The following is a 15,170-nucleotide window of genomic DNA, read 5'->3' as shown; positions in this document are numbered from 1 at the left end:
GCGGCTCGGGCTTCGCGACAGGCCGCAAAGCCGCTCCGAGCCGCGCGCATCCCGCGTATCCGGCAACCCCTCCCACACTGCGGGGGGTCGTGAGGGCGCTGCAGGCAGGAACAGCCTTCGCTCGTGAACCGGGGAGATTTTCCCCGCCAGGCGCGGCACAGCAGCCGGGTTTTCTTAGGTAGCTTGAGCAGGAACAAGCAAACAGCGTAGTGCACAAAGCGATTGGTTGGCATCAGGTTATTTCAGATGCGTTTCCTCATGTGGGTTAAAGCAGAGGGGGCTTCCTTATGCCAGCCTAGGTAAACAGGGCCTCTTTTTGGGTGGCAGTGAATCTTCTGTTTTTCGGCAGACTGGCCTGTCTCAGGGTTCGCTTTGATTACGTGGCACCTCGCACTGGCGATTCCATTCTGGTTGGTCTGGTCTGTTGGTGCCTCGCTCCGAAACAATGGCCTCCCATAAATGTCACTTCACTTTTAAGAAACGCTAACTAGAAAAACACTATTGGAGTGGGAGGGAGGTAAATAAATAAATAAATAAAATTTAAAAAACACTATTAAGAAAAAAGGTATGCCACAGTCTAGAAGAAAATATTCACAAAACGCCTATCTGATAAAGAGACCTGCATCCAGAATATATAAAGAACTCTAAACACTCAATAATGAGAAACAATCTAATTAGAGAATGGAGAAAACGTTTTATTTTATTTATTATTATTATTATTATTTTTTTTTTTTTTTTTTTGAGTCGGAGTTTCGCTCTTGTTACCCAGGCTGGAGTGCAATGGCGCGATCTCGGCTCACCGCAACCTCTACCTCCTGGGTTCAGGCAATTCTCCTGCCTCAGCCTCCTGGGTAGCTGGGATTACAGGTGCATGCCGCCATGCCCAGCTAATTTTTTGTATTTTTAGTAGAGATGGGGTTTCACCATGTTGACCAGGATGGTCTCCGATCTCTTGAACTCGTGATCCACCCGCCTCGGCCTCCCAAAGTGCTGGGATTACAGGCGTGAGCCACCGCGCCTGGCGGAGAAGATGTTTTAAACGATAATTCACAAAAGTAGATATATGGGCCGAGGATGGTGGTTCACGCCTGTAATCCCAGCTCTTTGGGAGGCCGAGGCCAGCGGATCACGAGCTCAGGAGTTGAGCTCGTTCACCAACGAGGTGAAATGTCCTCTACTAAAAATACAAAAATTAGCTGTGGGTGGCGGTGAGTGCCTGTCATCCCAGCAACTCTGGAAGCTGAGGCAGGAGAATCACTTGAACTCCTGCCTCAGCGGAGGTTGTGGTGAGCCGAGATTGCATCATTGCACGCCAGCCTGGTGTCTCAAAGAAAAAAAGAAAAATTAGGTCTCCTGTGACTAGAAAAAAACTGAATGTTTAACTTTTTTTTTGTCAGCATCCAACGTTTTTTTAAATAAGAAGGTAGGATCCAGAGTTTGTTTTTGTAGCCTTGGCTGGCCCATTGGCCTCTGGCACGCTGAAACTTCTGGCCCTTGGAGTAGACGTTTGATTTGTTGTGGCTGTGCAGGGTTCCTGGGGCCTTGCTGAAATGCCGGCACACCTGTCAGCCCTTTCCAGGACTGGAGGGCAGGACGGTGCCACAATCCTTGGGGGAGTCCAGGGCCAGCTGGTAGAAAGTGAGGATCTTGCCCTCCCCCCCCGCCGGCCCCGAGGATGCAGCTGTGGGCCCAGCTGGGCACACACGGCACACACACCTTCAGTTTGGGCACCTCCTGAACCTACATGTCATCCATTATGGTCTCCACAACTACAGCTGTTTTGTTTTCCCTGCCAGGAAACTTCATCTTCTGGATCATCTGGGAAAGGACAGCGGTGGCCATTTGGTGCGACTCACAGCCTGGTTGCATGTGGAGTTGGTTCTTCTGGCCAAAAACCTGTACAGCTTAAGCAACAGCCTCAGGTAGACATCCTGGCTCTTGGGCTCCTTGCGCCGAACCTTTCAGTCCTTGTGGCGGATGTCAACTCCCACGATGGCGCCTCCTGCTCCGCCAGGTCTGGAAAGATGAATGTTTATTAACTTAATGGTTTTCCAGAGTTGCACCATTTTACATTCCCACCAGCAGCACACGGGAGTTCCAGTTCCTCCACATCCTTACCCTTGATGTGGTGCATACAATAGGTGGTAACTGATTAACCGGAAAATGAGCAGTTAGAAAAGTTAAGTGACTCATTCAGTCACCCAGAACAACCTTTTCAGCATTTTTTTTTGAGACGGAGTCTAGCTCTATCACCCATGCTGGAGTGCAGTGGTGCAATCTCAGCTCACTGCAACTTCCAGCTTCCAGGTTTAAGCAATTCTCCTGCCTCAGCCTCCTGAGTAGCTGGGATTACAAGCCCCCGCCACCATACCCGGCTAATTTTTGTATTTTTCTTGGGAACAGGTTTTCACTATGTTGGCCCAGCTGGTCTCGAACTCATCTCCTCAAGTGATCTGCCTGCCTCATCCTCCCAAAGTGCTGAGATTACAAGCATAAGCCACTGCAGCAGCCCCTTTTCAGCATTTTCAAAGCACTGACCTAGGTCTCCCCAGGTCTGTACTCCTGAACCCTCATTTCCCACCCCAGATGAGGAAGCTGGCCCCAAGAGATCACCTCAAAGAAGGACTCTCCTGTTGGCCAGAGCTGAGTGTGTTTTATGTGGGCTGACCCCAGCCAGAGGGACCAGGGACTTCCCCTGGGGTCCTGGCCTCTTCCCATGCCTTCCTCCCACACTGCCCTCGCCCAAACTAGGAGTCCAGGGAGGCTGGGAGTTTTCCCTGTGATGTCATAAGAACCAGTTGCCGGGGGAGACCTGCAGATATACCCTGTAGGCAGGGGAGAGCAGGGCCCTGCTGCACCGAAGTCCTGGCCACTCCTCCCCACCACACACTGGCCCTTCATGGAAGCCTTGGTCTGTGCATTTTCTGAGCTGCGCATAAGAGAAGGTGCCGGGTGCAGGGAGGAGTGCCAGGAGGAGAGATGCATTTCTGTTCCTATCTGGGCCCAAAGCCACGGGGGTGGCCTCAGGGACATGTATGCTTGGGAGATGGGAATGGCCACTGGGCCAGGCCATCAGCCCTGGGCTGGTCACTTCCTCTCAACCCCACTGTGCAATTTCTCTGCAGGGACCAGCATATCTTTCTAGGGTAGTGTAGAGAACAGGGTGAGTGTGTTTTAAGCACTCTCAGTCCCAAAGGCTCCAGGCTTCCCAGCCCTTCCTATTGGTTGGGAGTGGGAGGAGGAGTCATGTCTTGGGCGTGGGTAGGGGGAGGCAGTGGACTGAGCCTAACAGCCAGGTAAGCTGAGGCCAGGCTGGTTGGGGATGCAGCCCATCATGTGAGCTGCTCTCAAGAGGCACGTGACCACACTCTCCCCTCATGGCTACTGTGGGGGGCTGGCCACCACCCTCCCGCTCTCTCCTCTGCAGATGCAGTGAGCCAGGCTCAAGGAAGCCCTGGCCACCCTGACATACCACCCAACCTCTACGAAGGGGGCCTGGGGTCCCAGCAGCCGCAGTGCCCCAGTGCCCAGAGAAGCAAGCCCAAGAACTTCCGGCTGCGCCACCTCCAGGGCCTGGCTCTTTACCTGCAGGGCCACCTGTCGCCCGCCAGCCAGTGTGAGAGCCACTGGCTGGGCCGGCTTATGGCTGGGGGCTGCCTGCCACAGCCCGAAGGCACAGCCTGGACCCTGGACCTGCCACAGGGGACTCTGGGCCCAGGTAACAGCTACTGCTCAGCCCTTCTGGAAGCAGAATTGCCCGGGGACAGTCTGGGAAACACTGGTGAGCTCTGTCAAGGCAGGACTGGGCGTGGGGGAAGACCCCAGGGAATGGTTGGGCTGGGGACTCAGACGGGCCCCTTTCCACCAACAACTGTCCACAGTGGTGCCATGCCCCAGCAGGCTAAGATCTTGGTTAATCTGTCCCCATCCCTGCATCACCCCACAGCTGGGCGGGGCCTGGAGAATCCACAAGGGACAAGGGGTGCAAGAAAAAGGGAGGCTCTCTTGGGGGAGGGCTGGGTGACTGTCGCAGCTCCGCACTTGGTGAGAGCCTTGGAAGCTATCTCCCTTGCTGGGCTTCAGTTTTCCCACTTGTAAAATGAGGGGTCAGGTTAGATGAGGGTCCCTCCAGCTTGAACCATTCTCTTCCCTCTACCTCCTCCCTCCCCTGGGGGTTCTGTTAAGGAGGAAGCATTGCCACCTTCCCTTTTGTTTTCAAGGATATTGGGTTCTGGGGACCCCACAGTGGGCTGCAGCCTCCCTGCCAGCCTCCCCTTGGGTCCCTCAAGTGGCTCCTTTCCCTCCTCTTTCCTCAGCTTCCAGTTCCAGCATGGACCCAGCCAAGGGTGCCCTCCCCCAGCCTGGTCCTTCTGAGGGCTTGGGGCTCAGGCCCAAGAGATCCTGGGGGGCCTCAGAAGAGGCCATGTATCCCTTGTGCAAGAGAACCCGTTCTGGGGCCCTGGAGAGGCCATAGGAATCCCAAGTACCAGGACTGGGGACAGGAAGGCAAGGACAGCTGAGGAGGCACCCCCAGCAGGAGGGGCTAGCCCCTGGCAGTGGCTCTGCCACACAAGGTGGCCCAGGCAGCGGCCTAGCACCCAGACCTGGGCCTTGGCAAAATGTGAGAGAGAGAGGAAGGAGGAGGTCCTGAGGGAGTGCGAGAAGCAGTAGAAGCTCAGCCGTTCCCTTGCAGCCCGCTCGGACTCCATTCAGCACTTGTACCTTGGAGGCCATACTGAGTGGAGAATCAGGCCCCCACGAGAGGCCTGGGAGCCCACAGCTCTGATCTCAATAAAAGCCAAGGCCTGCACATTCTTGTCTATCTGCCTATCTGTCATAAGGCCAGTTTGGTCAGAAAAACAGTACTGTGTCTCTCCAGAGATGGGTCTGTGGTGCGCCCACCCTTAGCTGCTGGGGGCATGAGAGGCATGAGCTGGGGTAAGGGCCTGTGTGAGGCACCAAGGAAGTAGTCTGGGAGGGCTTCCTGGATAAGGCACTGCTGAGCTTGGCTCTATAGGGTGGGTAGGGGCTCAACAGCCTACATTGTGAGCCACTGTGCCTGGCTAATTTTCTATTGTTTTAAGAGTTGTGGGGGGTCCTGCTGTGTTGCCCAGGAGGGTCTTGAACTCCTGAACTCAAGTGATCCTTCCACCTCGGGAGGAGCCTAAATACAGGTTGTGGAGTTGTGGATGGAAGACACAGTGGATGAAGGAAAGCAGGGCTGGGTCAGGGAGAGCACCAGGGAGGAGAGCGGCCGAGGCAGGGATGTGGACCTGGACCCCACACTCTCCCCACCAGGTGATGCCACTGTTCCACCAGACCCCAGCTCCCAGGTCCCTCTGAGCAGGATGAGCACAGCCCTTCTCCTCCCGGCCAGACCAGATTCTGGGCACCCAGGTGTGGGCTTCCCCTGTGCTGGGGTGTCTCCACTCAGCTCTGTTGATGTTTGGGACTGGATCATTCTTTGGGACAGAGGCTGTCCTGTGAATGTAGGATGTTAAGCAGCACCTCTGGCCACCACCCACTTGGTCCAGTAGCACCCTCTTCCAAGCTGTGACACCAAGTGTCTCCAGACATTGCCTGGTATCCCTGGGAGCAGTTACTGGGGGTGAGAAGCCTGATACAGTTAGGCTCTGTGTCCCCACCCAACTCTCATCTCGAATTAATCCCCACGTGTTGAGAAAGGGACCTTATGGGAGGTAACTGGATCATGGGGACAGTTTCTGCCTTGCTGCCCTCGCGATAGTGAGTTCTCAGAAGATCTGATGGTTTAAGTGTTTGGCGGCCGGGTGTGGTGGCTCACGCCTGTAATCCCAGCACTTTGGGAGGCCGAGGTGGGTAGAACACTTGAGACCAGGAATTCAAGACCAGCCTGGCCAATGTGGCAAACCCCTGTCTCTACTAAAAATATAAAAATTAGCCAGGTGTGGTGATGCATCTCTGTAATCCTAGCTACTTGGGAGTCTGAGGCATGAGAATCAGTTCAACCGAGGAGATGGAGGTTGCAGTGAGAAGAGATGGTACCACTGCACTCCAGCCTGGGCAACAGAGTGAGACCCCGTTTCAAAAAAAAAAAAAAAGTGTGTGGCGGTTCCACCCCACCTCCCCACCACCGCCTCTCTCTGTCCTGCCGCCTTGTGAAGAAGGTGCCTGCTTCCCCTTTGCCTTCTGCCATGATTGTAAGTTTCCTGAGGCCTCCCAGCCATGTGGAAGTGTGAGTCAATTAAACCTCTTTTGTTTATAAATTACCCAGTCTCAGGCAGCAGTGTCAAAACGGACTAATACGCTTGCTCTATACGGCCAGGCCTCCATCCTGTGGGGAGACGACAAGAGCACCTGGGCTTGCCTCAGTGACCTTTCCATCTGGCGACTCCAGCCTGTGCCACCCCTACCTTGGGCTCCTGCCAGGTGACATGGGACATGCCCAGGCCAGCTGGGCTCCTTCCCTTCCCCTGTACCCTGGGTCCACCCTGGACAGTTCTTGTGTCCCTGGGACAGCAGATCCTGGAGAGTTCAGTCCTTGGGCAGTTTTTGGGTTGTTCTGAGCATGTGGGCATGGCCCGGGGTGGTGGACACTCGAAGCTGTAGCATTCCCCAGGACGGGGAGCTCTGAGATGCTGCTCCCAAGAGCAACTGTGACGGGGCAGGTGTGGGAGGCACGAGGCTGGCCTGAGGTCCACTGATGAGTCACACGGGGTGGCAGAGGGGCAGCTCCTTCTCTCTCTCCCACAACACTCATTCCCCAGAGACGCAGAGGACAGGTGGACTCAAGGGACCCCTAAAGATTGACATTGGGGGGCTGCTGAGGGAACACCGAGGGACACCTGCGCCAGCCACCAGCTGCAGACGATGGGCAGAACTGAGCTTGTCTAGAAGGTCAATACAAGGTCCTTGGAGACTGTTAGGGGCTGAATCCACTTTTTTTTTCTTTTTTCTTTTGAAGACAGGGTCTCACTGTCTCCCAGGCTGGACTGCAGTGGCATGATCTTAGCTCACTGCACTTTTGAACTCCTCAAGTGGGGTTCAAGTGATCCTCCTGCCTCAGCCTCCTGAGTAGCTGGGACCAAGGCACATGACACCCCGTCTAGTAAATTAAAAAATTTTTTTGGTAAAGGGTCTTGCTATGTTGTCCAGGCTGGTCTCCAACTCCCAGCCTCAAGTGATGCTCCCACCTCCGCCCCTCAAAGTGCTGGCATTATAGGCACGAGTCACCACGGTGGGCTCCTCAGCCAAGTGACCCTCCCATCTCAGCCTACTGAGTAGCTGGGACTACAGGTATGGGCCACCACACCCAGCTAATTTTCTATTTTTTTAAGAGCTGAGGGTCTCACTATGTTGCTCAGGCTGATCTTGAACTCCTGAGCTTAAGAGATCCTCCCACCTTGGGCTCCCAAAATACTGGGATTTTAGGTGTGAGCCACCACATCTGGACGTCACTTCTGAACAAAGAATGGAGGCTCAGAGAAGAGCACAGCTTGCCTCAGGCTCCAGATTTTCGGCGGGCCCAGGCTGTGGTCAGTGGCCCCTCTGCTACCCCAGAGCCATGTGTCTTGGTGTTCTGGCCCCTTTGTAGCCCCCTGCCCTTGAACTGGGACAGGTTCTGGATCTTGCTTTACCAGTAGAATGGGGTGGAAGTGACGGGGTGTCACTTTGGGCAGTAAGGAAGCCTGGCAGCTTCCCAGGAGGCCAGTGGCCCCGTAAGGAGTCTACCCGGGGACTGTCGTATGGTACAAAACCAACCTAGCCTGAGGAGGCCATGGAGGGCAGGAGCCAAGCCCATGGCTGCAGCCGAGCTCACTGTGGGCAGCCCTGTGGGTAGGGCCGTCTTGGATACAGGTCCTTCAGCCCCGCCAGCCTCCCTAGCTAACACCACATGGGGTCCCTGCTGCAGAAATGGAAGCAAACAGAATGGCCCCTGCTTAGGCTGTGAAGCTTTAAGGTGGTCTGCTACTCAGCCACTGACAACTGTAGCCAGGATCTTATCCGTGAGAAAGGCATCTGCTGCAGCCACATGCTAGCCCCAAAGAAACTGGCTCTAAATTGGCCTCTAGACAGTTCCTCCCCAAACCTCCCAAAGCCTTCTTGAGAAGCACTCCAACAGGCTAGAGGCAGAAAAGCCAGCCATGGCGTGCTGGGGTGGGAGCTGATGTGGAGAAAGTAGCCCTCGGCCTGAGCAAGCGGACGCTCGTGAAAATACGTACTATCCCTGGGCATGTCCCTCCCGCTGTGAGTACGTGAACACCAGTGGGCCGGAATGGACTGGCTAGGAGTCTGTCTCAGTCCGCGAAGTAGGAAGGACCCCCCCACCCTGTAGGAGATCCTTGGGTGGTATGTGAAGGGACTGGGGAGACCTGGCCACATTGGCAGGGAGCCCCAAGACTGCCTTGGGCTCCATCCCTGAGCAGGCCTGGAGCAGAGCTGGCTCCTAGGGCTGGCCTCTGTGCTAAGTCTGGTGCATCCTGTGTGATCATCTTACTTCTCCTTGGGTCCCACATTCCCTTTGTGCCCCCAGTGGAGCAGGAGCCTGTGTCCCAGCTCTGCAGTCCCCTGGGGCCACGGTGAGAGGCCTAGAGCAGCGGTGGTGTGGCTGGCCTCACTCAGCAGGGCCTGAGGATCTGGAGCCCCACATGGGCAAGTTACTACTTGGTCACATGATCCACCAAGGGCCTCCAAGAGCCACCCTCTTAACCCCAAGCTGACTCATCAGCAAAGGTGAAAGGGTCCTCGCCGGAGTAACCCAGGCGCACCTCCCCAGCAGATGCTCCCTGGAGTAAGCTCGGGAGGTTCATCTGGATCTACTCACCCCGTGGCTTTGGACACATGTCCACCGTGCCCAGCTGCCTGGCCTCCCAGGGCACCAGCGTCCACCCCTACTCCATCTTGCAGGTGAGCTGCATGTCTCCCAGCCAATGGCTGAGGTCAAAGACACGGGACACGGCGTAACAGAGTGGCCATGCAGGCTTCAGAGGAATGCAGGCCCGGGCTGGACGCCTGGACCCACCAGTCACAAACTGCGTGGCTGTCAGCCCCCGAGCCAGTGGTCCTCATCTATAACAGGGATAACAGCATCCCTTGAGGGTGGCCAGAAGTTTCCGTGAGAGGCTGACAGAAGCACCAGGTCTGTGCAGAGCGGGCACCCACCTCAGGCTCCACAGCAGGGTGAACTGAATCCCCCCTGGAAGCTGCCTCAAGCCCTAGAGGCAGGGAGAGGTCCAGACAGGGCAGCTGCTGGGGACGTCCCAGTAAAAAGAAAGTAGAAGGGCCCAGCTGTAGTGCCTCTCAACTCTGCAGAAGCTCTTCCCTAGGTTCACATTCTTTTTTTTTTTTTGAGGAGTCTCATTCCGTTACCAGGCTGGAGTGCAGTGGCGCCATCTCGGCTCACTGCAACCTCCACCTCCCAGGTTCAAGCGATTCTCCTGCCTCAGCCTCCCAAGTAACTGGGATTATAGGCACAGGCCACCATGCCTGGCTAATTTTGAATTTTTAGTAGAGATGGGGTTTCACCATGTTGGCCAAGATGGTCTCAATCTCCTGATCCTGTGATCCACCTGCCTCAGCCTCCCAAAGTGCTGGGATTACAGGTGTGAGCCACCTCGCCCAACCAAAAGTTTGCATTCTTTGGCAGGGTTCCTCACACAAAACCACTGGCCCCTTTATCTGGAAGCCATCCTGGGGCCTTGCCAAAGACAAGCAGCTCCAGGCTGCCCTCAGCCACAGGGAGAGGCCCGAGGAGCAGCTGGGTGGGTACAGGAAGCAGGATGTGACCAATTCCGGTGAGTCTATTTATTTGCTCATAATGAGACAGAACGCTACAATCTCTTCAACACTGGGCTGGACACTAGTAATTAGGGGCAGGCGCAGGGCAGGGTGTGGACAAATGTCCCTGGCAGAGCCTTCCAGAAGACTCATTCTACCCTGTGGGGCAGAAATAGAAATCACGTGGTCAGTGCTGATTCGCAGTGGACGGTGCTGTATGGGCCTGGCAGGTAGGCAGCCTCAGCAGAGGTTCAGGCCAGTCAGCTCAGCACAGCACAGCACAGCAGGAACCTCCTGCCAGCACCGTCAGCGAGGGGAATGCTGCTCCTGCCTGGGACCTGCCTTCATTTTGAGGGCCCCTGGCCCCCGCTGAGGCCAGGAGGGGACCTTGGGCTGCCCCAGCACTCTGAGAGCCCCTTGCTGGGCAACTCTGGAGGAGGAACTCAGGTCCCCAAGGCCCCGTCTGCCCAGGTTGTTCTTGCCCCTCCCTCCTTTTCCTCAGGCTGGGGAAGGCTGGCACTGCTAGGACCCTCTGCCATGGCTTTGTAACACCGTAGTTACACTGGGCAGAACTCTGCCCCACCCCACCCCTGCTTTGGAGGGCAGGGCAGGCAGCAAGCAGTGTTTGGGGGATGCAGGGGGGAGAGGATGCTAGAAGCGTGTGATATACCCCCGGCACTGACAGTCTCTCTGCCTTTGGCGGCTGAGGGCACACAAGGCACAGGACTGCCCCCATCCACGAGGCTGGGCCCTACAAGGCACATGGCAGCCTTGAGGCCCAATGTCAAGCTCAGCTCCCTCCTGTCTGCATGTGGTCAGGCCTCAGAGCAGCAGCTCACGGCAGCACAAGGGAGGGCAGGGAGGACCCAGGGAGTCTCAGTGGTGCCTGTCCTCAGCCTGGCTCTCAGCAGGTCAGCTGAATGGAGCATGCCACGGTCCGATGGGCAGTGTGACCTTCCAGGGCACTGGACACTGCACATAAGGTACTGAGGAGCGGAAACTGTCCCGGTGTGTTACCACCTGTGGTGGGGGGCTGAGCCTCAGAGCTCTGTGCTTGCATGAAAATCCTCCCCCAGGCTGCCCACCCCTCATCAGCCACTTAAGGGGGAGCGGGGGCCACTCCCCATCCTCCAGGCTTCTCCGGGCTGGCTCTGGAGGGGGACCTGGCATTCCCTTTATTGTGCCCCCGTGTTGCAAGGCTCCTGTGCCTTTAGGGTCAAGAGTGTCCACAATACTTGTGTTCCTCCCTCGCAGCACAAAGTCCCCTCTGGCTTTGCAGGATGGAGCTGCAGGAACAGGCAGCAGAGTGAGAGAGGCCCAGCAAGGGCAGTCCCTTCCCAGTGAATGCAGCCATACCGGGTCAGCCCTGGGGATGGTGCATGTGCAGGGAGGCAAGGCCAGGGCAGCGGGCAGAGGCAGGGGTTTCCAGAAGCAGGAAGGAAAGCTGGAGAGCCTGCGGGAAAGAGAAGAGTAGGGCAGGGTGAAGGCCCGGTGGAGACGCTCTACCCACCCCACACCCTGCCTGTGGGCGCTCCAGGAGCACCAGGCCTTCTCCAGGCCATAGCGCCTGCCTGCAGCCACCAGGTGCTTCTCGGTCCTCGCACAAATAAAGGCACTGATTGCTACAAAGTCTGGTGCGCAGCCCAGCAGCCATGAAGCCCACGGTGTGAGCTTGGTACAAGTCACCAAACCTCTGGGCTGTGCTGGTGGACAGGTGGTGGACTCTACAGTCCCCACAGCCCCTTCCAGCTCTGCCATTCTCTCTGCCCTTCCAGGGCCTTCTGCTTTTGTGCTGGAAGCACCAAGCTCCCATACCCTCCTGTCACCTGTAGCGTACCTGCCAGAGGTGGGCACACTCTGTGGGTGCCCATGACGTTCTGTTCCCGAGCCCGTGTAGCACCGGGCCTGCAGCTGGGGCAGGCCGACGAGCCCGGTAGGTGGCCACCAGCTCCTTGCAAAAGATAGCAGGGGTCAGATAGACAGAAAGACAGGCTCTGCAGGGGACCGAGGGGTGGGGCCTGGTGGCGGCTGCCCAGCCAACATCACATGGTCCGGCTGTACTCGATGCCACTCTTGGAAGAGATGCCTGACCATGGCAGGAAGCTGCAGAGCAGGCTGTGGGCCTGGCGGTAGACTCTGTGTGGGATGGAGCAGGGGCTCAGGCTGGCTAGCGCAGAGCCCAGGTGCTGGATGTAGTCTGTGGGCTCCGTTAAGGAAGATTGCAACTTGCCCTGACCACGCTCCTGGGGCACAGTCATCAGGGGTCCACACAGTGGCCCGTGGGACTGTGTGCAGATGGCATACCACGCCTGGGAGGTCGAGAGCCCACCAAGCCTCTGCAGAGCTGGAAAAGCTCATGAGACCAAGTGGCCTCTGCTGTGCAAAATAACAAAGGGTGGGGTCTGGGGACAGAAAGGCCTTCTGGGTGAGGCTGCAGGCATGTGGACACCACATCCAGGGATGGATGGGGAGTGGGGAAGGGGCCTGGCAGAAGAGCAAGTGTTTCTGGTTCTCCCTAGATTCTCAACCCTTGGGGCAGCAAGAGGGACTAAGCCCTGTCCTTAGGTCGAGGAGGGGATCAACAGTACTGACCCCTTGGAGGTCTGCAGGGGCCCATCTTCACATAAGCTAGAAGGCCTGCGGAGTGTGGAATCCTGTCTCTTTCCTGCTTATTAGCCTATGTAAGTAATAAATCTTAGATGCATGCATTTGGAAACACAGTAACACACATGCGCGCACACACACCATTTTTTGAGCCATACTCTGTGACTATTAAAAGTTTCCTGGCTTCCCTCCAACCTGTCAGGGGCCAGTGAGATTTAAGGGGGAGGAAGCAGGGAAGGGCACACCTTTGGGTCATGCACCCCAAAAGGAAGGTATGAACCCACGTGTTCAAAAAAAGTAAAAACCTCTTTTCACCGCACTTGTTTCCTGGGAGGACAGGGGCTCCAGTCTACTTTGTGCACTGCTGATCCCCAGTGCAATTGGAGCAGCAGGCTCTCCAGCTGGGCTCGGGCGCTCAGACCTGTAATCCCAGCACTTTGGGAGGCTGAAGCAGGCGGATCATTTAGGCTCAGGAGTTCGAGACCTGCCTGGCCAACATGGTAATATGTGCACCTCGATTTACCCAAAAAATCTGATACCCAATGTGCATCAGATTTACCCACAACACGATCAGGTGAGGGACAGAAGTGTCCATAAGCTTAGCCACCTGAATATCATCTGAGGGGACCACAGCTCCAACTTGCTCACTGGCTCTGCCACCCTTATGACCTGGAAGCCACAGTCCTTCTCCCCAGAAGTGAAGGATATAAGATTGTCCAGGGAGGGTGGCCGCCGTTGATGTAGAGGACGTAGGTGAAGCCATCTTTGAGGACCCCTCGGATGGAGTAGTAATAGGGGAGATAGTGGTGCTGCTTGAAGTCTCGGTTTTCGTAGAAGTTGATTGCTGTGGTGTTGGTGGTGAGGACATGCAGGTAAATGGCTTTGCAGTGGTCCTGGGCGGTGGTTGATATGTGGTCCTTTAAAGTTTCAAGTAAGAGGGAACCTCGGGGAGAAGAGGTGACAGTTACGCAGGCAGCGCAGTTAGGAAGGAAGGGTGACTGGGCTGGGATGGGGGCTTCGCAGGAGTCTCCCAGAGGGGTCTCGGCCCACTGTATCAGAGACCAGCCTTCCCTCACCGCCGTCAAAGCCCCTAAATTCTTACAGCCAGATGGAGCCTGGTAGCTACAAACCAGAGAGGGACTGCAGAGGTGGCCTTGTAGTGCCCTCCCACGGGCTAGCCTCACAAGGAGACTCACTTTCAGACAACAAACAGGGTCAACGTGAGCCCAGGGAAACGTGGGATAGACGGGCCTGGGTTTCAAGCTAATGAAGACTCTGCCTCTCACTGGCCGTGTGGCCGAGTGGGATGGGACGTCAGAGAAGTGGTGGTGAGTGAGGCCTCGTCCTGTGTGTTCACGCTTTCTACTTGGAATTGTGAGCACTCAGTGAACAGACATGAGTTGTGTATGTGGTGGCAGTAAGAGTGAGAGGTGCCCGTTTCCTCAGCTCCATCCTGGGGGCTGAGTGAGGCTGTGGCATAAAGGCCTGGGAGTGTGTGGAAAGAGGATGGCCGAAGGTGGTGGCCACTCTGGCCGGGGAGGGATGAGGAAGGTCTGGCCCAAGATGGGGATGAGCATGGAAGATGAGACTGAGGGACGTTCATGGGCCAGATTCGTCGGGGCTAGGGAAGAGATGGTGCAGGCGGAATGGGGGGTGGGGTGGGTGCCAAGCTGTGAGCCTAGCTGCTCTTACCGATACCATGCTTCCTGAACTCTTTCACGACGCCCAGACTCAGGATGTACGCAACTTGCGTGTCAACAGAGAAGCTGGAGGCTAGAATATCTCCATCCTAGAGGAAGAGTCACAGAGAAAGTCAGGCTCACTGCACAGCCCAGCCCAGGCCGCTCCACACCCACTCCCCACCACAACAGCCAGATGGACACCGAGTGGGAGGGGCAGAATCAAGAGGTGCTGGAGAGTTGCCCCTACTCCCCACGGAAATGAGAGCATCCTTGTCCTTCTGGTGAAAAGCTGCTGAAATATGCACACACACAAAAGGAGCTTCTCTCGGGGATGTGTAGGAGGCCTAGCCAAGGACGGGAAGGAAGCTCTAATGCCAGCATGAGGTCGAGTTACGGCATGAAGGGAGCAACTACACAGCACCACATGGGTCTAATGGGAATGCATGCTGTCACCTGGTCCACCAGGATGAAGGACAGTGGACAAATGCAAAGTTTAAAGAATCACACACTGCCCCAGGTGGTCCTGGAGGAGGGAGACCCGGGTGGCCGTCCAGCACTCTCTGCTGCCTCCACATGCAGAGAACACTGCCACACCTGCATACAGCCACCCCACCATCTCTTGGTTTTAGAGGTAGAATTCTGGGTGGGAGTCATGAATCTGATGAGCATGAGGCTCTTATCATCTTCCAACTTCTGAAGAACAAGAAGGCCTTTCTGCTCCGACGTGCTGGGCTGGGGTTGGCCTCTCCAGGCTCTCTGCTCTCCCAGAGCTCTTCAAGCCACAGCTCACCTGGACACATCAGTCCAGTGAGGAAGGCGTCCTGATCACTCTTGTTACTCCAGGCCCACAGGCAGGGTGTTTCCCAGCTGACATCTTTTAACAGGCTTTGCTTTGCCTTGGCCTTGAACTCACTTATTTTGAAAGGGCTGAGGTGAGCAGATGCCAGCGTACAGGCCAGAGGGCTCCTCTCCTGAGAGCCGTGAACACAAGCAAAAGGGTCCCCATGTCGGCCTCAGGGGAACACAAACACATTCAAGAGGAGGAAGAGACCCAGCCATCACCTGGGGGCAGGCACACAGTCACCACGGGACACTCAGGAAAAGCCACCCGGAGGCGGAGGGGGTTCA

General features: G+C 56.3%; 2 protein-coding genes and 1 pseudogene across 12 annotated transcripts in view; 1 reads left to right on the top strand and 2 right to left on the bottom strand.

Moving 5' to 3' along the window:
• The first annotated feature begins 74 nt into the window (after positions 1-74).
• Positions 75-4,809, top strand: C12H16orf90 (chromosome 12 C16orf90 homolog). Of its 4 annotated transcripts, XM_035266761.3 has the most exons (5): positions 75-178; positions 1,797-1,922; positions 2,404-2,552; positions 3,428-3,781; positions 4,317-4,809. In XM_035266761.3, the coding sequence occupies exons 4-5, from the start codon at positions 3,643-3,645 to the stop codon at positions 4,472-4,474; spliced, it is 297 nt and encodes a 98-aa protein (XP_035122652.1). In that variant the 5' UTR covers positions 75-178; positions 1,797-1,922; positions 2,404-2,552; positions 3,428-3,642; the 3' UTR covers positions 4,475-4,809. The 4 variants fall into 4 exon arrangements, with proteins under 4 accessions (XP_035122652.1, XP_035122651.1, XP_035122650.1 ...); XM_035266760.3 differs by lacking the exons at positions 75-178; positions 1,797-1,922; positions 2,404-2,552 and adding an exon at positions 2,828-2,911; XM_035266759.3 differs by lacking the exons at positions 75-178; positions 1,797-1,922; positions 2,404-2,552 and adding an exon at positions 2,828-2,945 and having other exon boundaries at positions 3,428-3,718.
• LOC100403593 (large ribosomal subunit protein eL18 pseudogene) lies at positions 1,192-2,112 on the bottom strand (annotated as a pseudogene).
• Positions 4,810-9,768: 4,959 nt separating the features above from the next.
• The window catches only part of NAA60 (N-alpha-acetyltransferase 60, NatF catalytic subunit), a 38,576-nt gene continuing 33,174 nt past the window's right edge, over positions 9,769-15,170 (bottom strand). For all 8 annotated transcript variants that reach the window (XM_078344539.1, XM_078344538.1, XM_078344535.1 and 5 more), the window contains 4 exons: positions 14,053-14,149; positions 13,069-13,303; positions 11,594-11,955; positions 9,769-11,209 (listed from right to left, as the gene is read on the bottom strand). In XM_078344539.1, the coding sequence (XP_078200665.1) occupies positions 11,799-11,955; positions 13,069-13,303; positions 14,053-14,149 (489 nt within the window). In that variant the 3' untranslated portion in view covers positions 9,769-11,209; positions 11,594-11,798. The remainder of the gene's footprint in view (positions 11,210-11,593; positions 11,956-13,068; positions 13,304-14,052; positions 14,150-15,170) is intronic.

Source organism: Callithrix jacchus, chromosome 12, assembly GCF_049354715.1.
Source record: "Callithrix jacchus isolate 240 chromosome 12, calJac240_pri, whole genome shotgun sequence".
Taxonomy (NCBI): domain Eukaryota; kingdom Metazoa; phylum Chordata; class Mammalia; order Primates; family Cebidae; genus Callithrix; species Callithrix jacchus.
The sequence above is the reverse complement of the archived record's forward strand: the minus strand, read 5'-3'. Positions and strand labels throughout refer to the sequence as shown.

Bases quoted from the DNA above. Each gene is read 5' to 3' on its own strand.
- C12H16orf90 (XM_035266758.3), top strand. From the start codon at position 2,900: ATGGAAGCCTTGGTCTGTGCATTTTCTGAGCTGCGCATAAGAGAAG. The intron at 2,946-3,427 runs GTGCCGGGTGCA...TCTCCTCTGCAG, and splicing joins TGAGCTGCGCATAAGAGAAG to ATGCAGTGAGCCAGGCTCAA. The intron at 3,782-4,316 runs GTGAGCTCTGTC...CTCTTTCCTCAG, and splicing joins GGACAGTCTGGGAAACACTG to CTTCCAGTTCCAGCATGGAC.